Here is a 13140-nt window from a genome sequence, read left to right on the forward strand (position 1 = left end):
TCTTCTACACATCTCATTCCACTTGGACAATGAAACTGATTCTCATTTGACCTTACTTCAAGTGTTACCTGGGCTTCCCAGCTGTCCCCATCAGTGAAAGGCTGCAATGCACAGGTCTGTGCTGCAGACAGAAACAAGTGAATTTCATTGAAACACCATGAAACCTTCTTTCTTACATAAGCATCTGTAATACACACCTATTTCAATAATAAAGTAAATGTGCTATTTTCACTTTCTTCTGCTCCAGTCCTACTCCCAGGGGATCTTCATACCTTGTCCCTAATGTGGACCTTACCCTTTCTGACTGAGGTTGCCAGGTCCACCCTCACTCCTATGAGGACTAGAAATCTCCCCAGCCATTCTGCTGGAGTTGAGGGTGGGTTTTTCTGCAATTTCCAAACTGAGTCGCTGACCTTGTCAAACAGTTCTTCAAAAAAAATCCCTCTGGGATTCACAGGGCATCATTTATACATTCATAAGTGAATGTAACTAATGTACGTTTGTATTCTTAGGCTGTTTATCTACTCCATGCATAAGGGAAGACTGTCACTCTGAGAGCTGTGGCTTCTGCTGGCCATAGCACCAGAGTGTGGCCCAGCTGAATGGGCTCCCAAACACCTTGTTTTGCTCAGGGTGCTTCAGATCCCCTGGCACAAATGCTGGATCTCACACTCTGAGTTAGGTACAGCAACACCAACAAACCACTCTCGTCTCAAATGTAAATATAACCCAGCATTTCAATAGCTGTGTTGTTATAAGTAGACTTGATACGGCCACAGCACAGTTACCAAAACACTGGATTAGACACAGCTGTCTCACAAGCCAATCCAATTTTAACTCATTCATTGAGTGGCATCACAGGAAGCTCAGCCACTTTTGCCTGAGCATTGCACAACCCAGATCAAGAGCCAAAATGTTCAAAGAACTGTGCCTAAAGCTGTGAATGTGGAGCCTGTGTAAGGCAGCTCTGATGATGAAACCACCTTCTGGTTTAGCTGCCTGGTGCTCCATGGACATGTCCCAGGATTAAACAAACAGAAGTCCATTGGGTCTATGGAGCCATTTTAATGCATATGGTCCTACTGTGATGAACACAACATTTGTGTGCACACACTGTATTCATTACTAAGACTGGTTTCAAATGCCTCAAAAACTCACCAGCTCAAGCCTTAAAGCATCTTGGTATTTAAACCGATAAATGTCAGAATTCCTATGCTCTTCTTTTGAAACATTAAGTCTTTCCAATATTTCTTTCCACTCTGAGGGGCTATGAATTCCAAAGAGACAACAACAACAAAGCTTTTATTTTTGTTTCATTTTTTTAAAGAAAGAAAAATTAAAGCTTTTATAAAGTAATGTGATTCCAGAAGCCAGGGACATTAGAGACTACAGATTCAATAAGCTGCAATAAATTTAGACTGGTAATTCTGCTTCATAAATTACTTTTGATTTCTTTTCTCATTTATACACACACATGAAAAATGAATACTTCAACTTACTCCTGATTTGTACCTATTTATGAAGCAAGAATCAGACTTCCATTGTATATAATATGATCATAAACCCAGCAATTATTCATGACTTATGATCACAAAAAAATTGTAAATGTTCAACTGAAATAATGGTACAGGATAAAAAACCAAGGGAAATTAAAGAGCTTCACAATCTTATTGTCCTCTGATTCTGCTTCCCTTTCTGTGATCCTGGGGACATTTCCTACCTACCACACAGTGATGATTTACAACTTGCTATATCATGCTATGGATATCTAAGAAACCTCTTGAATTTGATACAAAAAATATTGGCAAAATGTAAAATAGAATACCACACCATCTTAGCAACACCGAAATATGTGTTCCACATCTACAAAACTGATGGAACAAGCTATAATAAGGTGATTTGTTTAATTACTGTTGTTATGTAGTGAAGCTGTATTTTGGAAGAGAGGAAATGGTTTGTGATTGATTCCATCTCTCATTTCACTCCCAAACAAAAGTTTTGCTTTAAATCCCAATAAAAATCAATAGAGAGACTTCCAGTGAACATTACCTGGACTCCAAACGAGTAAACAACTCATTCTACATATCTGTTCATGTACTTCCTGCCTCAAAGTAACTTCTAGAGCAAGTTGCTCATATCTGACTTGCACATTCTCTGCCACTTCTATTCCTCAGTATTTTAAAATTCAAAAGAACCTAAACTACTGTATTTTGTGGGTTTTTTGTTTTGTTTTGTTTTTTGCCTCTACTGAAGTATAGCTGGTGTTTGCCATGCATGCATTAGTTTCTATAGAAATGTGTGTTATAACTTCAGTCATGGTCAGGGGCTGTACTTTGATTTTGCTGTGGTATTTGATTTGCTATGAGATTTACAGGTTACCAATTTCCAGCTGCCTGTACATATAACAGAACACACATAAATAAATTAAAAAAAATTTTAAAAATCATAGCTCAGGTTTTTTAGAACAACCATTCCATGTAAAAATCCAGGCTGGACATTTTCCAGATTTCCTATGTGTAAAACTATGCTAGAGAAGTTTGAGGACTTTATACTAAAGCCATGTCTAAGAAAACAGAAGGAAAGCAAATAGTTCTTTCTGATGTCCCATAAGGTGTGGTGAAGAAACTGAAATAGAAAGATCTATGATAGTAAAAAAATTGATACCCTCACTAGTGGGAATAGAAGCAGTTATAGACCAATAATGTGGAGAATAAGAAGATGCAATTACAATCCCACCAGCCAGCACAAAGGGTATTGTGTGTGTCAGTGGAAGGACTACAGAACCCAGATCCACCTGAAGTTCCCCAAGAGGAATCCCACAAACAGTGGAAAGACTTTTAAATTAATGCAATATTTGTCTAATTGATTGCCACTACATAAAATGGCACATCTCTAAATCCTGAGCACCAAATGCTCAACAGAAGAGGGCAGTGAAAGTGCCTCACTCATTTCACAGCTGTGCTGAGATGCCTTTCCATGACTCCTTTATATTCAATTTTACATTCTTACACAACTCCCAAACTTGTCTCGATGCCATTTAATTAATTGAAATCGCTCCTGCAGTCTGAGACTGAACACTGAATGTTGTAATCCCTCTTGTTTAAATCAAGATTCTTTCAAATGTGGGCAAACATGCTGTCTGGTAGGTGTGCCTCCCTAAACATGTCAAAGAATAATCTGCCTGCGTGTCCGATTGCCAAGCCACGTGGCTTGGCAGCCCTGATGCAGTGGGATAAATATTATACCACACAATACAGAGAGACACCTGGGCTTGGGGCATGCCTGGGTGACACACCCCGAGGCTAAACCTCCCATTTTTACATTTCTTGCTCTGTGCTGAGAATTTTGCACATGCTTTCTTGCCATGGCCAAACCTGCTGGACACAGAGGTGAAAGGTCTCCATAAAACCAGGCAAAAGCAGTTTGGGAAGGGCAGGAGACAGAGAGGCTCTGTAAGAGACATATCTGGCCTCTGCTGCAGCAAGGATGGGGCAGAGATGGGCCAAACCAGCCAAAGCATGGCTGAGGACAGAGGGATGAGTTCAAACCTTCCCCTTTCCCAGCAAGGTCTTTGTGCTCATATTCTCAGCATAGAGAGCAGTTTTGCCTTGGCAAGTCATTTTTTTATCTTCCACCAACTTTATGGCTGTGCTGGATCCAAGCTGATGAAGGGCTAAGGATGCTGTCATAGAGGGGCAGAGGCAACCACAGCCACAAAAAACATTTGCCACAGCCCTGGATCATCTCTGCTGCCCCACAGCCCATAGAGGAGACTCTCCTCTTTGCTCCCTCCATATAGCCTGGGTGCAGCTTGGTTTACAAGTTATGGGGATCTGGACAGAGGCTGATAATGTATTCTTAGATCTAAGTGGCTGCCAAAAAAACCCTCGTGGAAATCAAGCAAAGCTGCCTGTGAGAACAGCTGAAGACAAGCAAGTGTTTGTCAGACAGCTACAGATAACTGCCAGGCTCCAATACTCAAAACAGTACCAGGAATTTAGTCACAGAAAATCCTGAAATGCAGCCTGCCTGACTACAAAACCCTGAGTTTTTAACAAGAGTTGAAAAACAGTCTAAAGTAACTCTGCTAGTTATGCAGAAGGAACACTACAGTTCGATACTCTTTAAACAGGAAGTAAAATTCAGGTCCTATTTACATTTTATAAGAAAAAAGGTTGTAACAGCAATCCCAGGCAAATATGATCCTGGAGTAAGAAACAGCCATACATTTATGCCCTGAAGCCCCTCTGCTGATTGCCACCTCCAACTCATCCACCCCCATGCCTATGTTTCAATATTATCTCCTATAAAAAGTTGAATTCCATAACGTTAACAGGACAGATGCTCCCTGTCCTGTCTGTATGGCAGGGTTTATGCAAAATAAAATAGAAATCCTTAGAGCTGGGAGAAGCAGTTATTGCTATGAATAGTCCAACCATGAGTTATTCACATAAGGAAGCTTTTACAGTGTTGAAAAGCTAAGCCCAGAAATTCTGCTGTGATTTTTAATGCCATGAAAACCTGCATTTACTTATGAAACAAGGGGGCATTAAAAACCATATGGACACAGAATAACTCACTGAAAAGCACAAGGAGCTGCATCATTAGATGGTCTGTCACCAGTTACTTGTGCACAGCCACACTGCTTTAGAATCTTGTGTGTTACCATTCCCTACACACAACTAAAATTCTGTGCCTAATGTGGCATAATATTTGGCTTGAACATATGACAACAGGAAAGCCTAGTCACATATATTTTATATATAAAACAAAATCACAGGAGAGTAGAAGTTTGCAATCCACAGCTCATGTATTTCAGGTTCAAGCATCATATGAGCTTGATTCACTTGAGTCTGCTTTTGGAAGAATCATGCTCAGCATGTGCCCAAGAAGGCAGGACAGGAAACCTACCCAGAGGCCCCACCTGCAAAGCTCTTCTATCATGAGATGAAAGGCTGAAATGAAGGAAGCTCTGTGTCAGCTAATGAGCACTGACAGGACCAGTTGAGATTTTTATATGGATTAGATTCCAAGAACTCACCCACATACCTTCAACAGCCTATTAAATCATTAGAATGAAACACAGGGAGTTAGAAAGCAAAAAGCCAAGCAACTTTCACGGTTTCTGCTCCTTTCTTTCCAGTTCTGGAAGTTTGACACTTCCACCTCCTTTTCAGAAATCTCTCAGAAACTTGTTTTCTGGGGAAGGAAACCTGTTCCTGTTTTTTTTTTTTTTTGCTGTTTGGTGACACACACATGGCATTACTACTTGTGCTACCAACACCTCCTTCCCAGAAGCATCAGCATGCCTTTGACTTTTAGACTCTTGACTACGTGTCCTGCTTCTCCCTCGCTGACTGCACTGGTAAAATAAAGTCCATGAGCTCCAGCACAGGTGCCTCTCTCTACAGAAATACCCACAGCAGAGGACACTGCAATTGCAGACTCATTCCCAGAACTGCAGGATGATTCAAAGCCTCCTGGGGATGCAGCAAAGGGACAGCAAATACCAGCTCCTTTTCTAAAAGCCTTACAATGCATCAACCGTCATTTCCTATTTGCCTCAGATCAATGACTCTTCAAATCTCCATCCTATATTAATGTGCATCAGATGCTGATATTAAATTAAATCCAGCTAAATTAAATTAGGGAAGATTGGTGATGACGGTGAATGTAGAGAGATTGTTGCCAAATGAGGCTGTCCCTCCACATTCAGCACTCCAATGAAATGCAGCCTCACAATAGGCAGCTCATTCTTCCACATTTTTTGCCAGCTGGGTAAACAGAGAGCTTAAGGCAAGAACTGTAAATGTGATCTGACACCCAAATCCATAGAAATAATTTAAATAATTGCCCAAGTGCCTTAGCTAAGGCAAAGGGCACTCACTGCATTCAGAGATTCCACTGTACTATTGAAAACTGTTCTGGCATTTTTCCACAAGGTTTTAGGAAATTAGCTCCAAGCACCTGAATAGGAAATTTTTTACCTGATTTATCCAAAATCACTCAGCAAGCTCTGATGAACAAAATCTAAATCTTTTATTTACCCACTCTCTTTTCTAAGCAGTACAGGCATCAACATCCCAATCTCAAATGGCAATCCCAGTCATCTGAAATTCAGCAGAATATTTTGTTGAGCATCCTTTTGAATTTCACAATACAAAAAAATCTGGGCAAACAACACATTAACTGCAATAAAGAGCGTGTCTGCACCACAACCAAGAGATGTGAAAATGCAACCATGCACTTGCCAGGCCTGCCAACACCTCAGGGTGCTTATGCAGAGAGTTCCCTGCCACAGGGTTACCTGATTTAACTAAATTAAAGCCTACTCAGTACACCTGCAAGGTGGCTGTATATCATCACAGCATATCAGAGGCAGACACACTCAGGCCTTCAGATTTCCTCCAAGATATCCAACGAAGTGCATTAAAATATCCTGGGTTTTCTCTCTGTGTGCTCAGCAATATCTGTCATAGTTGCAAAATTAAGGATTATTCTGTATGTCGGTCTGGTTTTCCCAAACATCAAAACATAATCTCACATTTAAAGGGACAAAGTACCCACAAAAACCTCATTCTGCCTGAGTTTCTCTGCTTGCTCTTACTCGCTAATAACTAAATTTACTCCACTCTTCAGAAGGAGTTTGTCCTTCCACCCTCCATAAAACCATTTCTGTTGGAAAAATTAACAAAGATCTCTGAAAATGCACCTGCCCATGGGAAACACATACTGATGGGAGATCTGAGGATAAGATATTTGGATAACTGAGCACAAAACACTGTCTTTGGATATGAAGATGGAAAACAGGCACTGGTACAACTGAAGGCATACTGAGCAAACCAGGCCCTGAGTTACCTGCTTTGTAGCACAAGGAGGAGATGTAGTTTGTCTGGTCTACCCTCCAAAGTCTTTTCAAGCAACAACCATGAGTGAATGAGTGCTATGATGCAAAAAAGCCCCCCAAAATGGGAGCTCAGGAATGCTAATTTAAATAGAAGCACCTGTTACACAAAAACTAGGTGAGCCAGCCAGCAGAAAAGGTCCCATTTATGTGAGCAGAGAAGTCCAATTTGAAATAAACAAACTTAAAATTTTTGTTCTGGTTTTGATATTGAATCCCTCTTGACAGAATTCCTTCATCTTTCTGTGGCCAAGACTTATCATATTCTGTAAAAAACAGGGAACGAAGACTGAAACTGCTGTTACTACCCCACACCATGACACATTATGGCAGATAGCAAATAGATCGTAAAGACTCTTTAGAACTGCTACAGTAAGACTCCTGAAAAGAACTATTTAGGCAAAATGTGTTTTGGGTAAGTAACACTAAAAAAGTTGCATGTATAAACAATTAGTCTTTGTCAAATTCTCCAGTTGTTGACACCATCCTGCTACAGTCCTTCACAACATCCCCTCTTACCCTGTTTGTATTCCTTGCCCTCTCCTGTAGGAGCTGTCTGCCACTGTTAGCCAGGATTTACTATATTTGATTTCTTCCCTGTGAATGAGAGCAAAAAAAGGTAAAAGACCTACTGACTTGAGCAGTGTCAGCAGAGACAGCAGCCCCTCTGCCATTCAGCTGCTCCTCCCTGCTCCAGTTTGAGTGTCAGCAACATGGTCCCCTCTGAGCAAAGCAGCTCAGCTTTAGAGCATCCCTCAATCGAAGTGAGAACCTCCCGTGTGTGAGTAGGAGTCAGCTGGGGTGAAACTCAAGCTACCAGTGCAGTGAACACAACCCTGATTTTCATCTGCTAAATTAATCCCTCTTCTTACGACAACACATTTTCCTGAACGACCTCACCTAATGGGCTTTAAAATTGTATAGGTCATATTTCTTTTGTCAAGTCTTCTCTCAAGACTGAAAAGAGCTGTAGGAGACTGAGAGCAAGGGGGAAATCAATCTGCATCATCATATCACTTTCCTGCAAAATATTGCTTTTGAATACAACTCAGCTATTTTGTTCTCACATCCTTCACAATGCCTGAGCAAGCAACACAGAGCTGAGATTTGCTACTTTTCAAGTGTATAAGTACATTTGTCAGCTCATATTTCTGTTTAATCAGAAAGACATGCCTGTCTCTTTGAAGAAGGATATTATTGTGAAGAATGTAATCAGCTTCCTCTGCCCTGAAACGTTCCTTTTGCCACTAGACAATGGAATAAATCCAAGAACTCCTGTGAGTTCCCGTTTCTGATCACTGGTGCACACTGTCTTAGCTATGAGTTCTTCAGACAGTCTCCTACATTGCAGGCTTAAAGTTCCCTTTGTATTTCCTGTTCTTCCAGATTCCAGTGGAGCCAGGATGAGTTCTGGTACCTGCCACTAAACACAGCATCAGTGTGAGCAGGGAGTAGGTTCAGGCTGGGATAATGAGCCTGAATTTCAGAAAGCAAAAAATGGATACAGACTTGTTCTATTATGCCCTTAGAACTGCATAAAGGGAGTTTGTTCTGTCTCCTTCTCTCAGGTTGTGTACCCTCAAGAACTCAAATATCCAGCTCTTCATGGCAGGAGGGTGATTGTATTGGGTCATGTAAGCCAACAATGGACAGAAGTCTGCCCTGATGCAGAGTGAGCTGATGCCTCATCTATTTTTTAGTTATCCAAAACATTAAAACATGAAAAAACTCTCTAATTTCCATTTAGCTGATTAGCAGCTTTTGGGAGGAGGATGTTCTTTATGTATAGAGCAATGTCAAACTCTGCATTTTATAAATATGGATAGATACTTTCCAGGAATGGTTTAAAAGTATATACATTAAAGAAGAATTTGATAAACAATGTCTGCCCTGGGGTGTATGTCAGGACAGGTCTTGTCACAAAATCCTTTAAAATGGAAAAGCTCATAATTTCAACTCTCACTTATTTCTGTTTCATTTTCTTACCATGGCAAGCAGGGACACTGGGTATGGGTAGGGCTGGACACAGGGACTGAAGAGAAACACACCAGTGGCTCACCCACAGTTTTCCCCTCCTGCACCCAGGAAAGATGTGGTAGCCTTACAGAGCTGCTATTGAATTTAGGATCAGACTTTGCTGAACTTGTCCTACTCATCACTTCTAACCTGCTTTTACCTTCTCAGCACTTCAAATCTTCTCTCTTCAACACTGGACTTGTGCTTACAGTCTCTCCTTATACCTTGATAACCTTGTAACAGTGATGTGAGTCCACATGCGGGAAGAAAGGAGCCAAGAAGAATATAGACAGAAGATCCTGAGGCTGAAGGATAACCAGGTAACTGGCAGATTGCTCATATCAGGATCAATAACAATTTAGGATACTGAGGCACCACGAGGATCACAGAGTGAGGCTTCTTTTGTAATTGTTAGTTACTTTCAGAACACCTTGATGGGATCAGTTAATATTATCAGAATTGTACAGACTGGAAAATAGATTTTCTGATCCTAATTGTGGTGTCCTTATGATGAAACCATGGGCCCACCTATACATCAGCAATTTTTTCCATGGCATATATACATCTCTGTGCCTCTGTCTGCCACACCACCTCGTATGAATAATAGCACAGCTGTGACCAGCAGGCTGGAACAGGTATAACCAGGCATGGAGGCACTCCAGTGTGAGCTGGCCCGCTGTCAGAGAAGCGCTGCTTCAGGAGAAATTTGGTTATAACATATCAGGAAGGGAAAAAACCCAACAACTCATTTGCACATATAAGGTTTTTCTCCTCAGCTAGAGGAATGCAAATACCAGGCAGCCTTTACATTGCCTCCAACGGTTTGGCTGATTATCACATTTCTAATTCCAGTTCACACAATCCACACAGCACCTTCTTATTATGGATGTGCTGCTGACATGTGCAGAGACTGATTAGATAGTCAGACACAAGCCAAGGAAATAATAAATATACAACTCTACTTTTCAGAGAATTATTTTCCTATAGGCACAGTTGTGTGCAGAGTTGAATTTGTCTTCAAGGCAGTCTGATCTGCCTTTTCTTTGCGAAAAGCTTTCCAGCTATTAAGTTAAATCTTCCAGACAGATAAATCACATAATAACACTTTTTGGATTTATCATTTTCCCATCTTCTAGAAAGGGAACTATTTTTGACTACACTTATTACAGGTCTTACAAAGCTGCTTTGCTAATCCTATCAGTGAGCCAAGAAATACTTTTCCCCTTACATGTCCCACCTTGCAAATGCTTCCATTCCTTGTTCATCAGTGTAGGAGAAAAATACACCACAAAGGCCAAGCTTGCTTCTTTTCAGATAAGCAGTGCCTTAGGTGGCCAAGGGCATACCAGAGTGGGCAATCTACAGAGGTAAATGGGTGGGCTGCAGAACAAAAATAACCTCATTTTCTGTCAAGCTCTATGGTCAGGCCCAAGGGTGGCATCAGTGGTGGCCTTCTGTCTAACTGGTCACTTTTGGGCTGTGCTCAAAAGCAGCTTCATGACACAGAGATGCAGAGTGAGCTGCAGTTATACCTTGCAATAGATGACCTTGGGTTTCTACTAAGTAAGCTCAAAGAAGACTCAGTAAAGCCAGAGAAGATGCAGAAAAGGCTAATAAGGTTGATTGGAGGTTCAGCGTAACACTTCAGTTTAGGAAAATATGACTGCAAGCAAAGAATATGGCAGAAGCCTGTAAAATTTGGCATGGGATGGAGATGGTAAACAGGGAAGCATCAGATAAAATTAGTGGCTCAAAGCAAATACAAATAAAGACTTCTGATATATCACATTCTTAAACAGAAGAACAGGTGCTGTTGTAGTTGCTGGAAGTTTGGTTTTGAAACGAAGTTGGACAAGTTCCTGGAAAGAAACTATTTAAAGCCTACCAAACATCAGCTTTAGCTCAGGATGTGAGCCACAGAGCACTGGAGGCTGGGACAGTACAAGGGAAAACGTGGCCCTTATTTTTCTGTACTGTTCTTACACTACCTATGTCAGTGGCAATTGGCACAAAAAGAGAATGATCTAGATGGATAAGTGGCCTGGCCTGGTACACCTGTTCTTGTGCTTTAACTGAAAGTGAGTTTCAAAGCAGTAAAAACAGTAATGTAACCTTACACCCAAGCAGAACATGCCTTTATCCTAGTGCCATCTGTACAATGGTTATGATAAAAATACCTTATTTCCTACAGCCTAAACTTTACCATTTGAGAAATTATATGAATGGTACCCATCTTTTAGAGATACTACATTATCTACAACTGAACAAATAACACAATGACAAGGAGTTGCTCATGTTATTAGCCAAGACCTTCCAGCCACCTAAATGTAATGGTACGTGCTGGTCCAATTAGTCAAGGGTCTGTGAAGAGGTCTTACAGGGTAAAAAGACATCAGGTATCAAATCTGATTTTCAGAAGCACCAGCTGTTGTAGAGTGTTTAATGCCTTTTGAGGTCAAATCCTCCTTTTTGTGTTTATTTTGGAATCCAGGATGAGGGGCTCAGGCTGCTGTTTTCGGAAGTGTGAAGAGTCAAGTCCAAGCTTACATGGCCTGTTTATGGTTTCAAGATGTTGCAACAGCAGCCAGAGGATCAGACCTGGTGGATTCCCGACTTCTATTAGGAAAGAAGCTGGGGAGGGACAAGCAAGCTGGAATTGTCCTGCCTGCAATGCCGAGAGGATGGATCCAAGTCACCTTTAAACACAGCACCCGGATAACGCCGTGTCAGCGCAGCTCGGGGCTGGCCGGGGAAGCAAGGTGAATTACTAACTCCATTACGGGGCAATTGGGAAACTGCTGCTCTCCTTTAAATTAACAATCAGCTAATTTAAAGTTGGCTTCTGTGGAGTCATTTTGCACTGCAGGACTGCAGCATAGGCACACTCAAGTCTGTGTGGTCACCCAAGGATATGCAGGGACACAAACTCACCTTGGCAGCTGCAGTGAGAGGCCATTTCCTATCCCAGCATGGAGGGAAAAACTTCCACTAGCATGATTCCTTCAGCCTAATTATTTTCTAGTTTAGGTTGACTTTCCCCTTCATGTATGGACCTCGCGGATCTAATTTTTGGCTGAGAGCCAGCACCAGGTGTATCATTCCAGGTCCTGACCACTCACCAGTTCCACCCAACAGAGAAGCAGCATCTCTTGATCTCCCAGAGAGTTTTGTAATTAAATATTAAAGAGTGCTGCTCATTCGCTGTTTTCCAGGCTTTCATTTCAGCTGGCACTTCAAACCCATAGTATCATAATTTCTCTACAAGTCTCCTCGGTTAGGATTAGTTTTGTCAGTCTGGAGTATTTTACAGTTTTTCTGTACTAGTCTCCTACATCTCAAGGTTAGTTTATGCTGCTGGGATTTCTTGTACGGGTACATTGCTGCTTTGCTTTATGCTCTGTATCAGACTGGTGTTTATTTTGAGAAAAAATTGTAATGCTTTAACAGTAAGACCCTTGTTTACAACCCTTGAAGTTCAAGCAGACTTCACAAAGTCTCCAGCTTTCCGATTACCACTGCCTGGAAGGATCTCCATGAAGTTTTAAACAAGGACCTGGCTGATAGAGGAAAACTCTGGTATCCTATTATAGGATAAGGGGAGGAAATAGGGAAGAAAATAAACCCAAATCTGACAGCAGGAGAAAGTTGTCACCTGCTCTGGGGTATGAAGGGGAGTTTTAGTGCATCTCAGTGGAAACAGTAGCTTCTTCAAAGGCAGAAGCACTTCTAATAATCAAAAAAAAAAAAAAAAACAGGTAAAAAATCAGTTTACTGTCAGGAAAAGATCATGTAAGGAGAATACTGGTACTGGCTACCCTGCTCTTTCCTACAGCACATTTTGTAACTGTGCCAAATCTGATGCCAGGCTGGAGCTGAGAATAAAAGCACTAGACAGGGCATTTATTGGCACTAACTTCTGCAATTTGGGGAAACTTCTGCCTTTTAGCAAATACAGCACTGTCACCTTGAATGACAGCAACCAGCATCTCCAGAAGACTTGTGACTACACCTGCACAAGTCTCTGAATGATATGCACAGTTCATTTGATCTCATCTCCTCATTAACATCTCTGAGTTGGAGACATTAATCCAAATATTGATAAAGCTTTTGCTCCCCAAAATGCAGTGACAGAGGGCTGGAGTCAAGCCTGGGGTGGGCTTAGCATCACAGGACCTTTTCAATGAATGATTTTCTTCTGTTTACAAAACTTCCATTTCTAT

The 13140-nt window shown here is 41.3% G+C and overlaps 1 protein-coding gene across 6 annotated transcripts in view; it reads right to left on the reverse strand.

Moving 5' to 3' along the window:
* PRKAG2 (protein kinase AMP-activated non-catalytic subunit gamma 2) overlaps positions 1–13140 on the reverse strand; it is a 156529-nt gene that overhangs the window by 82257 nt on the left and 61132 nt on the right. The window contains exon 2 of one of the 6 annotated variants that reach the window (XM_062506212.1): positions 11717–11723. The exons of the other annotated variants lie outside the window; for them this stretch is intronic. Within the exon in view, the coding sequence (XP_062362196.1) occupies positions 11717–11723 (7 nt within the window). The remainder of the gene's footprint in view (positions 1–11716; positions 11724–13140) is intronic. 6 annotated transcript variants of the gene reach the window in all.

Source organism: Cinclus cinclus, chromosome 1, assembly GCF_963662255.1.
Source record: "Cinclus cinclus chromosome 1, bCinCin1.1, whole genome shotgun sequence".
Taxonomy (NCBI): Eukaryota; Metazoa; Chordata; class Aves; order Passeriformes; family Cinclidae; genus Cinclus; species Cinclus cinclus.